Here is a 15804-nt window from a genome sequence, read left to right as displayed (position 1 = left end):
TTCTCCCTCTAATTGGCTACCACCTTCGAACCAACTGTTTCCTGACCTCAAATGGGCAATCATACCCTAATAATGAGTTCCCCCTGTTGAGAAAACTTAGGACAGTGAAGCTCAGCCCCGATTTCCTCCGTTTCACTGTTGATCAAGCTTGCCGGCACCGAACTTCAAACGGCGATCTAGAACTTTTGGCCACTTTTTGGCAAACACTTTTGTATGATTGCGGGCTTTCCATTGGTGTGCTCGGATTGAATTTTCATCACGATCAAAAATTTTCCGGCGACCAGGCCTGGTGACCTCGGGATGTGTGCCGACAGATAAAATTTTGATTTATGTTTCTGACCGTTCATGTGATTGTTCCATTTTATTAGCTCGGTGAAATGAATTTCAAACTTAAACTTATTTATTTATATTTCAGACAATTATTTAGTCATTAGAAATTTTCATGTATTTGAGATTAATTATAGATAACCGGTGATAAATTGATAAATTTAGATTAAATTAAGATAGATTAAGGAATAATTATGAAAACTAAATTTATTAATTTAATTATTATAGTTTAAAAATTATGTTAGCCGATTTATTAATTTTAGAAGTAATTATTGTTGTTTTGGACAAAATCAGAAAATGGATGATACTGACTTGAGAATAATAATTTAACATATTAATTGATAATTATGGTATTATGTTAAGAGTTCGGAGTTATAATTATAAATAAAATTTTGCTAACACCGGTTAGGCTGCTAACTCAAATTTCTATAGAAACAACCCATAATTTCTTAAAAGTCTATAATTAGATTGATTATTTTATGTAGTCTGAATATAAATATTAATTATTACTTATGTATTTTAGATATCTTGTCCCATCAGCTAGTTGCAGTGGATGCGTGAGTGAGTAGCACGTAGGAGGATGTCATATCTATGAGTTAAGAGCATAGAATTAAGCAATTTCATGCCATGTTCATTATTTAATTCAATTATCATTATTATTATTATTATTATCATTATTACAATTATTTTATTTTTATTTTGTTATTATTACCATTATAACTCGTATCATTAAAATTTTGTATTATTATTATTATTACTATTTTTTTACAATTGTCTATATATATATATTATGGGATGAGGACGGTAGTAGAATGTACTACTTGATGGATTACATCAGAACTGCGTATGCAACGGTTAAAATTAGGGACATATATAATATGTTTTGTATGATGTGCCCTAGTTGAGCATAGCTCTCTAGGCTTACGAGAATCAGAATTGCAGAAGGAAAGGTACATGGTTGAGCTTGGCTCTCTAGGCGCTTGCTGAATTGGAAGTAAGTGACCTGATTGGATTTAAAGATCCTAGTTGAGCTTTACTCTCTAGGCGCTAGTCATATTAGAATTAGAGAGCTTATTGACTAGTAGATTTGGAGTCTAAGGTTCTATTAATATTCTAGACTTATTCTTATAATAAAATTAATTTTTGCATTAATGACATGGCGCGTTGATATTTATATCCATAATTTATTATATATTTATATAACTGTATTTGTATTATATTTATATTACTCACTCTCGAGACTGACAGTTTCAAATTGTTTTTACTAGGTGACAAATATAATATCTAGTTACCCTCTTTTGTTAGCCCTTCTTCCTTCATTGGAGGGCTTTAATGTAAAATTTTGGTTCTATATTTATTTGTATTTGAAATCTAGACACTCTACAGTCGACATTAGATGTCTAGCAAATAATATTAATTATGTATGTGTTAAGGTGATCTCAAATATTAATACTTATGGTATGATACTGAATATGAGAGTTTAATATTTATTATGTTTAATGATTGTGAATTTAGTATTACAAATTATTGTGAATTTATTATGCATGACTAGGATACTATTAAGGTTATGTTTGCTAATGTGTTTGGTGACCTTATGCTTACTCATTTTCTAGCGCTAGTCACGGGCCCACAGGTCAGGTCGTGACAGTTAAAATCTAAATCCAAATGGAGCCTAATGTTTTTATTAGATTCCATATATGGATGTAGAGAAAGCAAACGGACGAGTTAAGTCGGGTTCAGATAAAATTATTTCGAGTTTCGAATTATTTCAAGTTTAGCCATTTCGGGTTCGAGTCTTCTCAGGTTCATGTAGTTTCGGATTGAATGATGTCAGATTCTGCTAGTCTCAACATCAGGCTGAATTAGGTTTGAATCTTTCTAGCCCTGCTTCCTTTTTAAATTTAGATTATTACAGATTCAATTTGAGTCCGGTTCGAGTTATTTCAAATTTCAAGTCGAATTTCGTATTAGCTTATCGAGTTCAAGTTAAGTTTTCAGATTAATTTATCTAATTTTATATTTTGATCTCACATAATTTTATATTTTTAACTTCTTTAAAATTTTCTAGTTGATGAACCGAAGTTTCAATTTTTATACTGTAATGGACCAACTTTTACCTCATATATGCATTAACCGCTTCTTTGTTGAACTATCATTTTTATTTAATTTGGATTTTTCTTCAAAAATTAAAAAAATACAAGTTTTATTAATTTTAAGAATAATTAACTTAATTATTTAGTTTACTTACAAAAGTGTTGTAAATTAAATTTAAATTTAAAATGGTATCAACATCGAAAATTCATTTAATTAATTTTTATTATTAATAATTAAATTTCTTGAATTTTATAAGAAATCTGCTTCAAAAAAATTATTAATTTAATTTTTCTTCAGTCTCAAATATTCTTTTTATCATAAATATAACATAAAATAATTTCACTTTTTTTCCTTTTTAAAAATATATAGAGAAATTAAACCAAATTACAAGATTCTTAACTTCAATTATTTTATTTGATCATTTTTTTAATATTTTTATTTTTTGATATATATATATATATATATATATATATATATATATATATATATAATTTCAGTTAATTATTTTATTTAATGATTTAAATTTATAAAACTATAATTTTAAGAGATTAAAAACTTGAAAATGATATAACAATAGATATTTCTTAAAATTCTAATCGAAAGAAAATATATTAAGAAAATTAGTATCAAAATTAGTGGATAATTAAATGTCACTAAAATGCTTTTTTATTTTAATAAAAAGTTATATTTTGAGTCATTTCAGATTTTAAATCGGATTGTATCAGTTATAAATTCGAATATTATCGGGTCTCAAATCGTGTTAGTCAGGTTCGGGTCATTTGTGATTTAGGTTACTTTCGGTTTTTTACTGTTTTGGGCTCAGGTTGTTTCGGTCTCTAGTCATTTGGATTTGGAATCACTTTGGTCTAAGGTTGCTTCAAGTCTGAGCCATTTCGGGTTCGGGCAGTTTTAATATAGAATCATTTCGAGTGCACTCTTTAGGAGGATGTATTCAATTAAGAAAATTAAAGACTTTGATGGAATTTAAAAGTTATGGTGTTGTCAGTATTCATTTTTTAGATCTAGATATCGAGAGAATTATAGAAAATCTGATGATAAAAGTTACTGCCTATCTCGAGTCTCGGGAGATTAAGGAGGGGCGAATTCGAGTAAAGTTTGAGAATAATTAGACTTAAAGTTAATTTTTTTAGAATCAATTGGACCCAATTGACAAAAAAATAAAGTTTGAGGGATAAAACAACGGCTTTTACAAGTTTAAGGACTAAATCGTTAAAATTTTCTACACTTTTGCTCTTTGGAGCCAAGCCAATTAGCATAGGGCCGAATCGACTCTGTGCATAGCCGATTGGCTCTATGCAGTACCGAATGGCCATTTTCGAAATCTGACGCCGTTTTACGTGCATTTTCGACCTAAAACGCCAAAATTGGTAAAAAAAAATTCTATAAGGTCTTTATGATAATTGTTTGAATATAAAAGATTTAAGTTTTTATTTAATATTAATATGGTAAAGAGAAGAAATAGTTATATTTTATTTTTCAAATAATTAAATATTTATTTGTTCCTCTAGGGCTTCCTAAAACCCTACTGCTATAAATAGAATGATATACCTTAAGTATAGGGTTAGCTACATTCCTCAAGGTATTCTGAAGCTACACTGATATAGACAGAGAGTTAACCACTAAGAAAGAACTCTAAATTAGGAAACCCATTCCGAACAACATAAGTCTTTTTGAAATCTCAAAGCAGAATTAGATTCTCAACCAATATTCGATTCCACAATCTCTTCATCTCCAGAAACTCGAAGATCAACATCCGACAATGACAATTTGAGAATTCCCCAAATTAAACACTATCAGCACCCCAATCTTTATAAATTGATTCTTTACTATATGTTTTAGAAATATGGTTAGGTTTTTTTTGGTTTGTTATTTTTTATGCATTTTAAATTATTAGAATAGAATTCCTTATGAATTAACATACTTATAAACTATCGGGCATTGAATATTGATAAAATAAATTTGCTGAGAATTGAATCTGATAATAAGAACATGCAGGGTTTTGAATCTGTTAACAGATTTGCTTTTAGATTTCATATCTGATTAAGTTAAACGATTAGGGTTGCATGTTTGTAATTCCTTTATGTTTTCTTATTAGAGTTTGTTTTAGGGCTTCATGATCAAAATCCAAAATAATTACCATTTTCATTTACTGTTAGTCCTATTTCTAGGGCTCGCATGACTCCCTTAGGTTTTTCATTAAATTTAACATTTTTATCTCTGTTGCTTCGTTTTTTGGGTCATAAGTTTTTAACCTTCTGTGCATGTAACATTGGCTTTAGGACATCAAAAATGCTTAAGAAATCGAAGAACCATCATGGAAAAGCCATAGAGCTTATCGGTTGTACACCTTCCAACCCTAATTTCTTCAATTTTTTTATGTATTTTTTAGATGTTTATATATTGTACTTAGTCTTAGGTGTTTTCTTTTCAATTTTCTTAGTTGTAGGTAGGTTGTAATAGGTAGATTTACTTTCTACACTTTACTTTCCTGTTTTATTTTTTATGAATGCCAAATATATGACTGTATGATTATCTAATTAAAACTAGCCATATAGACCATAGGTTTTAAAATTGGACCTAGCATGAAAATTGTAATTCATTATGTAAATTAATGGTAATTGGGCTTAAGCTCTAAAATCGACATAGACCTAGTGGGCTTTGCCATGTTTTAGTTAGGTTAATTGGGTCATATTAGATTTAAGACCACTTAATTGAGCCTTATCATAAAAAATAGTCTATTTAGGTTTAAAGGGCTGAAATTCAAAGCATAATTTGTAAATTGGACTAGACTAAGAAGCATGTATATAATTAACTAGTAAATTAGATTAATAATTCTGAATATGTGGGTTGGACTTAATAAAATGGACTAGACTTAGGTAGACTTCACATGTTGTAGCGTTTGATGTATAGAAATATAATTGTTGTATTTATAGGGAATAGCCCGTTAAACAATAAAATTAAAGATAAAGATATACAAATAGAGAAGTTGGCCTCCGGATTCATTTTTGGATTTATGGCGTAAACTTCCTTATAGAATATAGAAATGTCACTCATTAATAAAAGTGTCTCGACGAATTATCCGGGTGGCGACTCGCATCTTTGTGTTAGTCTTTGTGATTAATTAACATGTTCCAGATTAAGATTGAAAAAACCTTGCAATATCGTAGTCACTAAAGACAATTGGGTCCGTGCCTGAAAACCCCCGCCCACAGGTGTATACAATAGTAACTTTAAAAGACTATGTATAAGTCATTAGGTATTCAAGACTGAATTTTAAAGACTTTAAAAAGTCTATCAAAATTATAAGTTTTATTAAGCCTGTAAAAGTAAATTAGTATTCAAAAAGTCATAAACTTTTATAAACATGAATGTTATATATTTTTTATGACTTTTTATGCGTTGTGAATAAAAAATTTCAAGAGTTCTCTTTCATTTCTCTTCAAGATTTCAATAGACTTTTCTTTTTAAAGAACTCATCTTCTTTTCAAATTCTCTTGCATGGTCGTCTCCATTCCTCTTCACTATATCCAACATCTTTAAAGAAAAAAGAGACTTGATGAAACACAAAAACTAAAAATTATTTACCAATAATATTTTTTGTACTCATAAATATAAAAAGATTAATTAAAAACTTCTAATTCAATTTTAAGAGGACCCCTCATAAAAATATGAAATTCAAACGAAAAATCTAGTGATATTCAAAGGATTGTAATGAGCAAATCCCCATAAAAACTTATAGATTTTATTAGGAAGATCATTTGGATAATTTTTTTATTGGTAAGTGTTATTATTATTAGTTTAAGTGTTTATCAAATAATTGGTAAACGTGATTGTTGTTGGTTTAGGTATTTATCTAATAGGTAATGAACAAAATATAGCGAGTATGACATAAATTTGATGGTTTAATTGGAGAGAAATTGTGATATAATAATATTTAAAAAAAAACATTATCGTCTTGAAAAAAATAGTGTTCATGTTGTGAGATAAAAAATTTAAAAATTAATATGGATTGACATAATAATAAAATGAAGTCATTACTTGTGTAAGAAGTTGCAAATAATATTATGTGAAATAATGCTTAAAGTAAATCCAGAAAAAAAAATAGTAAAAACAGAATGATCAATTTTATTTTTATATAATTAAATAATAGATAATATATAGTTTATGAAAATCAGTAAAAATCTACCAATGTTTATAAAAAATTTTATAAGTAAAATCAGTGGAAGACATTCATAAATTCATGAATTCTGTAAAATTCATAAACTTTTTAAAAATAATTTACTTAAAGAAAGTCTATACAAGTCTTAATAGAATCACCATCTTTAATTCTGTATTAAAATTCAAGTCGAAACAACTTAAATTTTGGAACAGTTGGATCGAATTTTCAGGTTCGCATAAGATTCTCCCATCTCTAAATGGAGGGCGAGAACATAACTATTATCATAGCATTTTTGTCTCCTCAACTAATGGAGTGTTACTAAATTAAATACTTTATTGATAAATTATATATATTATATTTATGAGTTAATTTTATATTTATATTTTAAGCTAAAATTAGTATACTTTATATAAAAATTATATTAGTCATTTTTATTCAAATAATTATAATTTCTAACATAAACTAAATAGTTAATAGAGCATATATATTAAATATTATTTATTAATATTAATTTAACAAATGTAAATATAATAACTGTCTTAGCATATATAAAAGAGATGTTACGGCAATGGCGCCGTCCGGTTCCGGTTCCCAGTTCCAGTTCCAATCAATTTTTGAAAAATAAAAAATTAATTAAAATAAATTACCTTTTACAAGTTGAAATTGAATTAGATAATTTTAGCTCCGTATGAGGAGAAACCAATCTTGAACCAGTCTTAGTTCTAAGCTGGTTCCGATTTTCTTTTATGATTCAATTTATCTAATTTATAAATTTTTTGACCTGAATGTTTAAAACTAATATAAATAATGTTAGAATATATGAAATAAAAAAATAAAAAAAATCATATTTAAATCCTAAATTCATTAGTAAATAAAAATAAAAATAAAGTATAGAAGCATAAAGAGAAAGAAAATGTAGAATCAGTTTAAGAAAAACTTAAATGGTTTCAATACTTTCTCATGAAAATAAATTTTTTTATTTTTTTCTTGAAGACTGTTTATAGGTAAAATTTATAAAATTACATAACATTTAGACTTTTTTTACAATTAACAAAAAAAATCATTAAAAAAGAAAAAATAAAAAGTATAAATAGATTAAACAGGAGTTAAAACATAAATGAACAAAAAAATTAATCTATAGAAAAGAAAAGAGAATATAAAATTCTTAATGTAACTCAAATTAGTAAATAAAGAAAAATAAAAATTTTAGACAAATTTCAAATCTAATATATATAAAGAAATATCATATGAGAAAAATAAATAAATTAATTAATTAATTAAAATAATTAAAAATATATATGTAAAAATTAAAATTTAAAAAATTATTATTGTTATAATTATAAATTAAAAGAGAAAAGAATGATTTTTTCTAAATTAGTATTTATAAAAAAGTAACAAATATCATTTTTTATGGCAAGTTGTAGTTAAATCATTTTCTTCGTTTCAGTTTTTTAAAATATATATATATTAGATTTGCTTATGAGAGCTGCTTGTAGTGTCATTTATTTAATTTAATTGTTTAATTTTTTTACTAATCTAGTAGAGTAACTCTGTCTGATAACTTCATTTAAAAAAAAAAAGGAACATAAATGTCCCTGAGAAGTTGCAGTTTCACAAGAATGACTTAACCATTTGATCAGTTCTAGCATAGAAAGGGTAAGGGATGTTGGAGCTTTGGTTACCTGTCATTTCGTCACAAAATTACACTTGTCAATACACAAACTTGTTACTAAGTTGGAATGCAACTTACCACACTATATAAGGTGATTTGTTGAACCTCCCTCTACAAACATGCCAACTTCTTCCACTCCCTTGTATATAAAACATAATAAGAGAAGGAGAAATCTCATTTATCAAATTTCAATCTTAGCATCTACTCCAAATTCAACAATCAGAACCCAGAACTGGAAAGAAAATTAAAAGAAGAAGAAGAAGAAGAATCATTGCACCTCACATGGCAAATTGGCAGTTTCTTCTCACCTTGGTTTTGATATCATTCTTAGGTAACAAGAATAGTATGCTTCCCTTTTCTATAGTAATGATGTTTTGTCCATTATGTAATGATGTTAAGAGTCTGGGAATTTTTTTTGCAGGCAGTGAAGCTGCAATTTTCACCCTCCAAAATAATTGCAGGTCAACCATATGGCCAGGAACTCTTTCAGGTAAAGGACCTTTACTAATCAATGGTGGAACTAGATTAAAACCAGGTCGAACAATGAGGATTAATGTACCTCACAAGTGGTCAGGCCGCTTCTGGGCTCGTACCGGATGTAAGTTTGATCAAACTGGCAAGGGAAAATGCGCCACCGGTGACTGTGGCGGCTTGAAACATTGTGGTGGGGCTGGCAGTGTACCACCAGTCACACTAGCTGAGTTCACCTTGGATGACCTAAACTTCTACGATGTTAGCCTTGTTGATGGCTACAACATCCCTATTTCCATCTACCCTTATGGTGGCTCTGGCGACTGCAAGAAGGTAGAGTGCTTTTCAAACCTAAATCCGAGATGCCCCAAGGATCTACAAGTGATAAATAATGGCAAGATTGTTGCCTGCAAGAGTGCCTGCACAGCATACAATACTCCAAAATATTGTTGCAGTGGTGCCTATGGTTCTCCTCAGACTTGCAAGCCTACAGGTTTTTCACGTATATTCAAGGCCGCTTGTCCTACATATTACAGTTATGCATATGATGATGCAACAAGCACATTTACATGCAAAGACGCTAATTATAGAATTAAGTTTTGTTGAAGTTTCATGACAATGAGATTGTGAATGTAATAAACATTATGCATGAATTGTTTATGAAATATCTATAAGAGAATGGAATGTGATTAAACTTAGTGGAATGGAGATGTAGATAAAAACTGCATGCAAGGCTTTCATCCTTGCTGGTATCTGCTAGGACTGAGCATGGATCTCGGTGATTTCCGCATGAACCGAAAAACCGTACCGAAAAATACCATAACCGAAATAACCGAAATTTTTTATAACCGAATTGAACTGATTAAATTTTTTTTACTATTACAGTATGGTATTGGTTCTTTAGTAAAAACCATACCATAACCATACCAGAATCGATCCGTCTTGTACTAATCCAAACCAAACTGTAAAATCAAATTTTTTACATATATTTATTAATAATTATTTACATTATATAAATAATACCTATTAAAAATAACTATAATATTATAAAATATTTTATTCTCTATAAAAAAATTATTTTATATCTATCATTTTATATAATTCAAGCAATTATTATCGAAATAAGAAAAAAAAAATAATTAGTAAGAAAACTCTTTAAAATCAAAAATCCTTCAAAAGTAAATGAACATTATCTATATGCTGCCCATAGGAAAAGGGTCATTCTGAATTTGTATGTGGCATATTTCTTGTTCAGGCTATAATTGTGATCAATATTCCTGTTTCAGCTGCCAATCACAGCTAACAACTAATGACAACAAAATGAGCCAACTTTGGGTTACAACCATGTATATTCATCTTATTTCACAAGCACTTGAGGTTTGAGCGGCCCGAAGCTTTAAATGCCAATGAGCCAGTAAGTTCTTAAGGAAGGGTGAAAATCATTTACCTGATGTACAAAACCACAAAACAGGGCTACACAATGATCTGCTGCCAAATTGAAAAATTATAGTCATGTTAAAGCAAAAGCAAGAACTTTAATATTTAAAGTTAAAAAAACCAACGTGTTACTGAAGCACAGCTAATTACCTGAAACTATCAATAGCAAAACCCGGGAGGCAGTAGAGTGAAAGGAAATTTATCCTATGATCTACTGCAACAACTTGAGTTCGTCGCTTGCATTTCTGGCTCCTGTCCAGGGATAACAATCTTGTTTCCCTTGAGAAGTGAATTATTCCCTCCATATTCATCATTGGCAACTAGAGACTTCTTGCTGACAACTCGATAAATCTCTGTAAGGACTGAAATGAAAGCTGATTCTACATTAGTGGCCTCAAGGGCTGATGTCTCCATAAAGAAGAGGTTTTCCTTTTGGGCAAATTCTTTGGCGTCTTCAATTGGTACTGCTCTAAGGGACTCCAGGTCGGACTTATTACCCACAAGCATGATGACGATATTATTATCAGCATGCTCCCGCAATTCTTCTAACCATTTGGCTACATGATCAAATGACTGACGCTTGGTTATATCATAAACCAGCATTGCCCCCACTGCACCTCTGTAGTATGCACTTGTCACTGCCCGATACCTGAGATTGCATCCACAATATAAATAATCAATAAGTCTATCCAACATTAGACATATATGTAGAAGCAGCAGTGGTCCAAAAATCCTGTCAATATAAAGAGGATAAATACAGCTGTATGCATATTCAAACATATCACAGAATAACCAGGTAGATGAGAGATTAACAAAACATGGAGAAACAATCAAAACAATGAATATAGGTAAGTTTTTCTTGCTGGCCCATATATTTTCCAGCCTAACGTTTCACAGAAAGCAACAGATACTCTGTAGTCTAATTCAACCTATCAAAAGCCCATTTCATCTAATCATAACATCATAAGTTATTTAATGCAGTGTCCACTTAACTCCCTTTAATAATCATCAGTCTTCATTTGGAGTAGTTTACAAGTCCTTAAGGCCTTGTTTGGACAAATCATGTGAAAAAGTTTCATTAAATTGAGTTCTTGCAAAATTATGTCACTTCTGATATGATTTAATTTCTTTCAAAATGCTTTTCTTTTTTTTCTAAAGTTGGTAGGATTTAATTCTAGCAACTATGAGGTTTCCAAACGTAAGAATTGACTAAATAGAATTGAATTTTTGCATTTTTACTTTTTAGACTTTCCAAATAAGGTGTATACATTTCTTGAAGTTCTTTAATCAATATGTAGCACTATTTGGTTAGTGGGAATTTATTTTTGCCTTCTATAGGTCCTAATATATGTTCATTATGAGAATCACCCACAGTTTCCCTTTCCACCACAAGAAGTTCATACAATATTACTGAATGAAAAAATTGTTTCTTCCTAGCCCAATATTTTTGGTTCAGAACTATATAAATACTTTTCCACAATTATGACAACTAGTGATGCAAAACATCCTGAAGATGCATGAAACTTGAAAGGGAAAAAACGCTAAGACTTTTTTGTATCATCATTTCAACCATAATCATGCCTCATTTATAGTATATCTATAACACGATTCCCCTTCTGCCTTTTACTAACCTAAACTCATTAAATTCCAACAGTTCTTTTGTATTACAGAACTATTTTCACTGGAGCTCTTTATTGCCATCGGCTTACTTGCTAGTTACTTATATTAAGGAATTTCAATTATGATATCTGTACAAGTGATGCACAAACATGTTTAATTCAAACGATTGGCACCAGTAAAAATGATATAGTCATAACTTCTTTTCCTTTTTTGAGTTAGACATATACTACATGTGCAAATGCAGTTAACTCGTTTTCAGCAAGCTACCAAGTCAATATGATTCTATCTCTACCTTTTATCACTTTCACGACCTACTGTATTTGCTTTCCCTGAAAACAAAAATTGCTTCAGGCCAGGTGAGATGAGTTCATTTGAAGTTTGAAGAACTAAAACAAACAAAGCATTACGGAAAAAGATATAGAAAGAGGGAAACGTTTGGTACAAATGCTATCTTAAAATTAAAAAGTTAAAAGAAAAGAAATGAGAGGATAAAAAATAAAGTAGCCAAAGCACAACAGCAATAAAAAAAATTTAAGGAAAAAAGGAACCACTATTGTAGTCTTTAAGTCTTGTTCTATGAAATGAGTAAATTTAAACATAAGAAACCTGCAAAACCCCCTTTTCAACACTTCGGCACTCAAGCAGGAACCAACAATGGATCAATCAAAAGGTACCAAGAGTGAACACCTCAACCGTGTTAATGGGGATATCAAGGAAAAAGAAAACAAAAAGAAGCAAAAAGAACAGTAGTACTTTGGATCTTGAACATATAAATAGCTGAATTAAACTCAGTGATCATCCAACAAATTAAACAAAACAAGATACCCAGAACATCATATAGTCAAATTAGTTCAAAGAGAAAGAGAAAGAGAAAGAGAGAGTACCGTTCTTGACCAGCAGTGTCCCAAATCTGAGCCTTGACAGTTTTGTGATCAACAACAATAGTTTTAGTTTGGAACTCAACTCCGATGGTTGCTTTTGAATCTAAATTGAATTCGTTTCTAGCGAATCTAGCCAATAGTTGGGATTTCCCGACAGCAGAGTCTCCGATCAGTACGATTTTGAATACATAATCTATCTTTTGATTGAAATTCGCTTGCAAATTTGACATCTCTCTCCCTCTGTTTCTCTCTGTTTACTGACCGAAAGAAAAGGAATTAAAAGCTAATACTAAGTTATATGTGAGCTGACAAATTAAGACTGGGTTTGGCTTTGATGGAAACTGAAAGGGAAAGAAAATGGTAACCAATAATGTTTTCCTGTTGAGAGAGAAAAAAGGAAGAGAGCAGAAGCAAGACAGACCAACGACTTTTGCTTGTGTGGGCCAACTTAAACGGTTCTTTTATACTCTTCTCTTCCTTCATAGATACTAGATATTCTACCAAGTATTTTTGTACTCGAGGTCCAGAAATATCAAGCTTTAATAATGCTTATTTATAGACAAGGTAAAAAAAAAAAGAATTATGGCTATTTTACATATATATAGAAAATCGGTTGCAAAATTTTTTTTTATGGCTCAAATTCTTTTTTATGATCTAATATTTAAAAAAAAATTATTTATACAATGATATTTTTTTATATTTTATTGATATTTTTATATTATCATTTTTTAATTAAATTATGACAGTATGGTCTTCATCTTTCATTTATATCCATATTTTCATTATCATAAAAATTCAAATAGCTGATATAAAACTGTTATCGCTCTTGGCACCCTTAAATGATTTTTTTTTTTTTAATTATATGTTTTATGTATTTTTAAATGTGTTTTGATATTTTTTTAATATATTATAATATATTTTTTGAAACACATATCTTCGTATCATTAAAACACATATCTTTATATCATTAAAACACATTAACTTCTAGAAAAAAAATATAATGTCATTCAATTCTTAGATACGAAACATAAAGATATAAAATAAAAATGGACGGTAAGTGATATCCTTTTGATATTTTTTATGTATACTATTAATATTCTTTTTGATAAAAACTTTTTAAAATAAAAGATTATATAAATTAAAATTTTTAAAAAATCGTAAAAGAATCTTTAAAAAAAGTTATAAAAATCTTTTCTTTTAAAAAAAACTGTGACATGAAATCTCTTCAAAAATCAACTCTAATATTTTAGTCTCTAAAAATTTAAAGGTTTTTAGAGATTTTTAAAATCTCCAAAAAGCTTATTTCATAATTGATATTCCTTTCTAAATACGGTTTAAATAAGATTTTATAAAATCTTTAAAAATCTTAAAAACCTTCATCCAAACAGGCTGTTAATATAGAAAATAATATCTTTTTCTAACAGAAAAAAGGATGATGCATGCTAATTTTTTTTATAATATATTTCTAATATCATAATATCTTCATCTAAATTCAAGATGGTAAAAAGTTACGGTTTAAATTTAAAAATAAAATTATCTAAAATAACAACTTAATTATAATTCGATAAAAATATTTGCGCTTGATGAGATGAGATGGATATAAACTAAAATGGCACCTTAAAGAATATTATTATGTAGTTAATTTTATCGATAATGCATTTCATTTTATATTAAACACTTAATCTATTTATTTTTATCATTTAAACTTCAATTTAGGTAATTAATTCACTAAGCTATAACAAAACGAACACATAAGGGTCATAAAATTAGAGGTTTAAAGCTTCCTAGGCATAGAAAATAGCCAATCTACTGGGCACGAATAATTCCAGTCTCTTGTGAAATTGAATGAGAATGAATAAGGGTGATGATTTAGTGAAAGGAATGATGACATTTGTAGTGTCCGAACTTTTTAAAATTTGACGAACTAATATGTGAACTTTTTCCCTAACATATTGGTTGTTGAACCTAGAAATCGTGAACAAGTTGGTGATTTTAGCAGGTTTACTTCAGGTTGGTAAAAAATAAAATGCCACCATGGCAAAACATGAGAAACAATTTGCTGACCTGGTATAATGAATGAAAAAGACATTACCACCTTTAACTTACCCCATATAAGTGTTAGAATTTAGAGATTTTACTCAATTATCTTTTTCATTGTCTATTTTCTTTCTTTTTTTCTCCTTCAATTTCTACAATTATTTTTTGAAAAATAGATAATATTGTTGATGTATGCATTTATGGTCGGCATTGCGCGATGAGCACCTCATGGACAGACCATAATTCGAGTAGGAGGTTCATGGCATGTGATAATGGATCTTGTTCATATTTTAGGTGGATTGATGCACTGATTTGTGCAAGAGCAAAATAAATAATTATTGGCTTGTTGAAGAGGATAAAAAATGCAGAGGCTGACATGCAACGAATGAAGAGAAGGGAAAAATGGTTGTGGGCATGTTACTTCTTGTCAATGTTGATTATCTTATATAAATAATCAAAGAAGGGATTTTGGCTTTTGTCTAATTCTTGCCTACTTGAGTTAATGTCAAACAGTTGGGTATAGAATTTAGTGTTATGAGGTAATGTTATTTTATAGTTTTTTTAATTTTAGTTTGGGGAATGCAATGGGGCAAAGATGACTGTTATTGTATGCAAAAAGATGACTGTAATGCTCCTTTAAATTAAGGTAATATAAGTATATTTTGCTTTAAATCATATGCTGATCCTATGTTGTTCTCGTGTGCAAGAGTGAATTGAAGAAATTTAAGTCACAGAATTTGGCTTAAATAATATTGGTTTGTATTACTCTTAACTTAACATTAGAACTTGTCTGCAATACAAAATTTGACAGGAAAAAGACTTACGATAAAAAAAATTACTACTTGTTTACCAAAAAAGCTTCATAAGAAGCATATAAGTAAAACTGATGTGCATAGTTTTACACATATTTGCTTGCATATTATTGCGTATGTTCTTAGCAATTATTGTACTTTTATTCCCAGATCACCCGTGTTTTATCTTTTTTAGCATTTCAGGCGCATTTATAGGACCGTTATCGGTGTTTAAGCAATTATAGATCAATACGTGCGGAAACGGACGAGAATTCATCAAGATCGGACAAGAGC

General features: G+C 29.2%; 2 protein-coding genes across 3 annotated transcripts; one reads left to right on the top strand and one right to left on the bottom strand.

The window, feature by feature from the left end:
- The first annotated feature begins 8404 nt into the window (after positions 1-8404).
- On the top strand, positions 8405-9442 carry LOC8260768 (pathogenesis-related thaumatin-like protein 3.5). Its single transcript, XM_002513138.4, has 2 exons — positions 8405-8604; positions 8695-9442. Exons 1-2 carry the CDS (start codon positions 8556-8558, stop codon positions 9348-9350), a joined length of 705 nt encoding a protein of 234 aa, XP_002513184.1. The 5' UTR covers positions 8405-8555; the 3' UTR covers positions 9351-9442.
- A 438-nt stretch (positions 9443-9880) lies between these two features.
- LOC8261119 (ras-related protein RABA4d) lies at positions 9881-13137 on the bottom strand. Of its 2 annotated transcripts, none has more exons than XM_015715552.3 (3): positions 12686-13137; positions 10332-10830; positions 9881-10232 (listed from the first exon to the last, which is right to left on the bottom strand). In XM_015715552.3, exons 1-2 carry the CDS (start codon positions 12910-12912, stop codon positions 10386-10388), a joined length of 672 nt encoding a protein of 223 aa, XP_015571038.1. In that variant the 5' UTR covers positions 12913-13137; the 3' UTR covers positions 9881-10232; positions 10332-10385. The 2 variants fall into 2 exon arrangements, with proteins under 2 accessions (XP_015571038.1, XP_002513185.1); XM_002513139.4 differs by having other exon boundaries at positions 9881-10229; positions 12686-13135.
- Positions 13138-15804: the final 2667 nt, after the last annotated feature.

Source organism: Ricinus communis, chromosome 6 (assembly GCF_019578655.1).
Source record: "Ricinus communis isolate WT05 ecotype wild-type chromosome 6, ASM1957865v1, whole genome shotgun sequence".
Lineage (NCBI taxonomy): Eukaryota > Viridiplantae > Streptophyta > Magnoliopsida > Malpighiales > Euphorbiaceae > Ricinus > Ricinus communis.
Note: the sequence above shows the minus strand (reverse complement) of the source record. Positions and strands in the feature narration are given on the sequence as shown.

Coding starts and splice junctions, on each gene's coding strand:
- LOC8260768 (XM_002513138.4), top strand. CDS start 8,556: ATGGCAAATTGGCAGTTTCTTCTCACCTTGGTTTTGATATCATTCTTA. Junction 8,605..8,694: donor GGTTTTGATATCATTCTTAG/GTAACAAGAATA, acceptor TTTTTTTTGCAG/GCAGTGAAGCTGCAATTTTC.
- LOC8261119 (XM_015715552.3), bottom strand. CDS start 12,912: ATGTCAAATTTGCAAGCGAATTTCAATCAAAAGATAGATTATGTATTC. Junction 10,831..12,685: donor GACACTGCTGGTCAAGAACG/GTACTCTCTCTT, acceptor ATGCAATCTCAG/GTATCGGGCAGTGACAAGTG.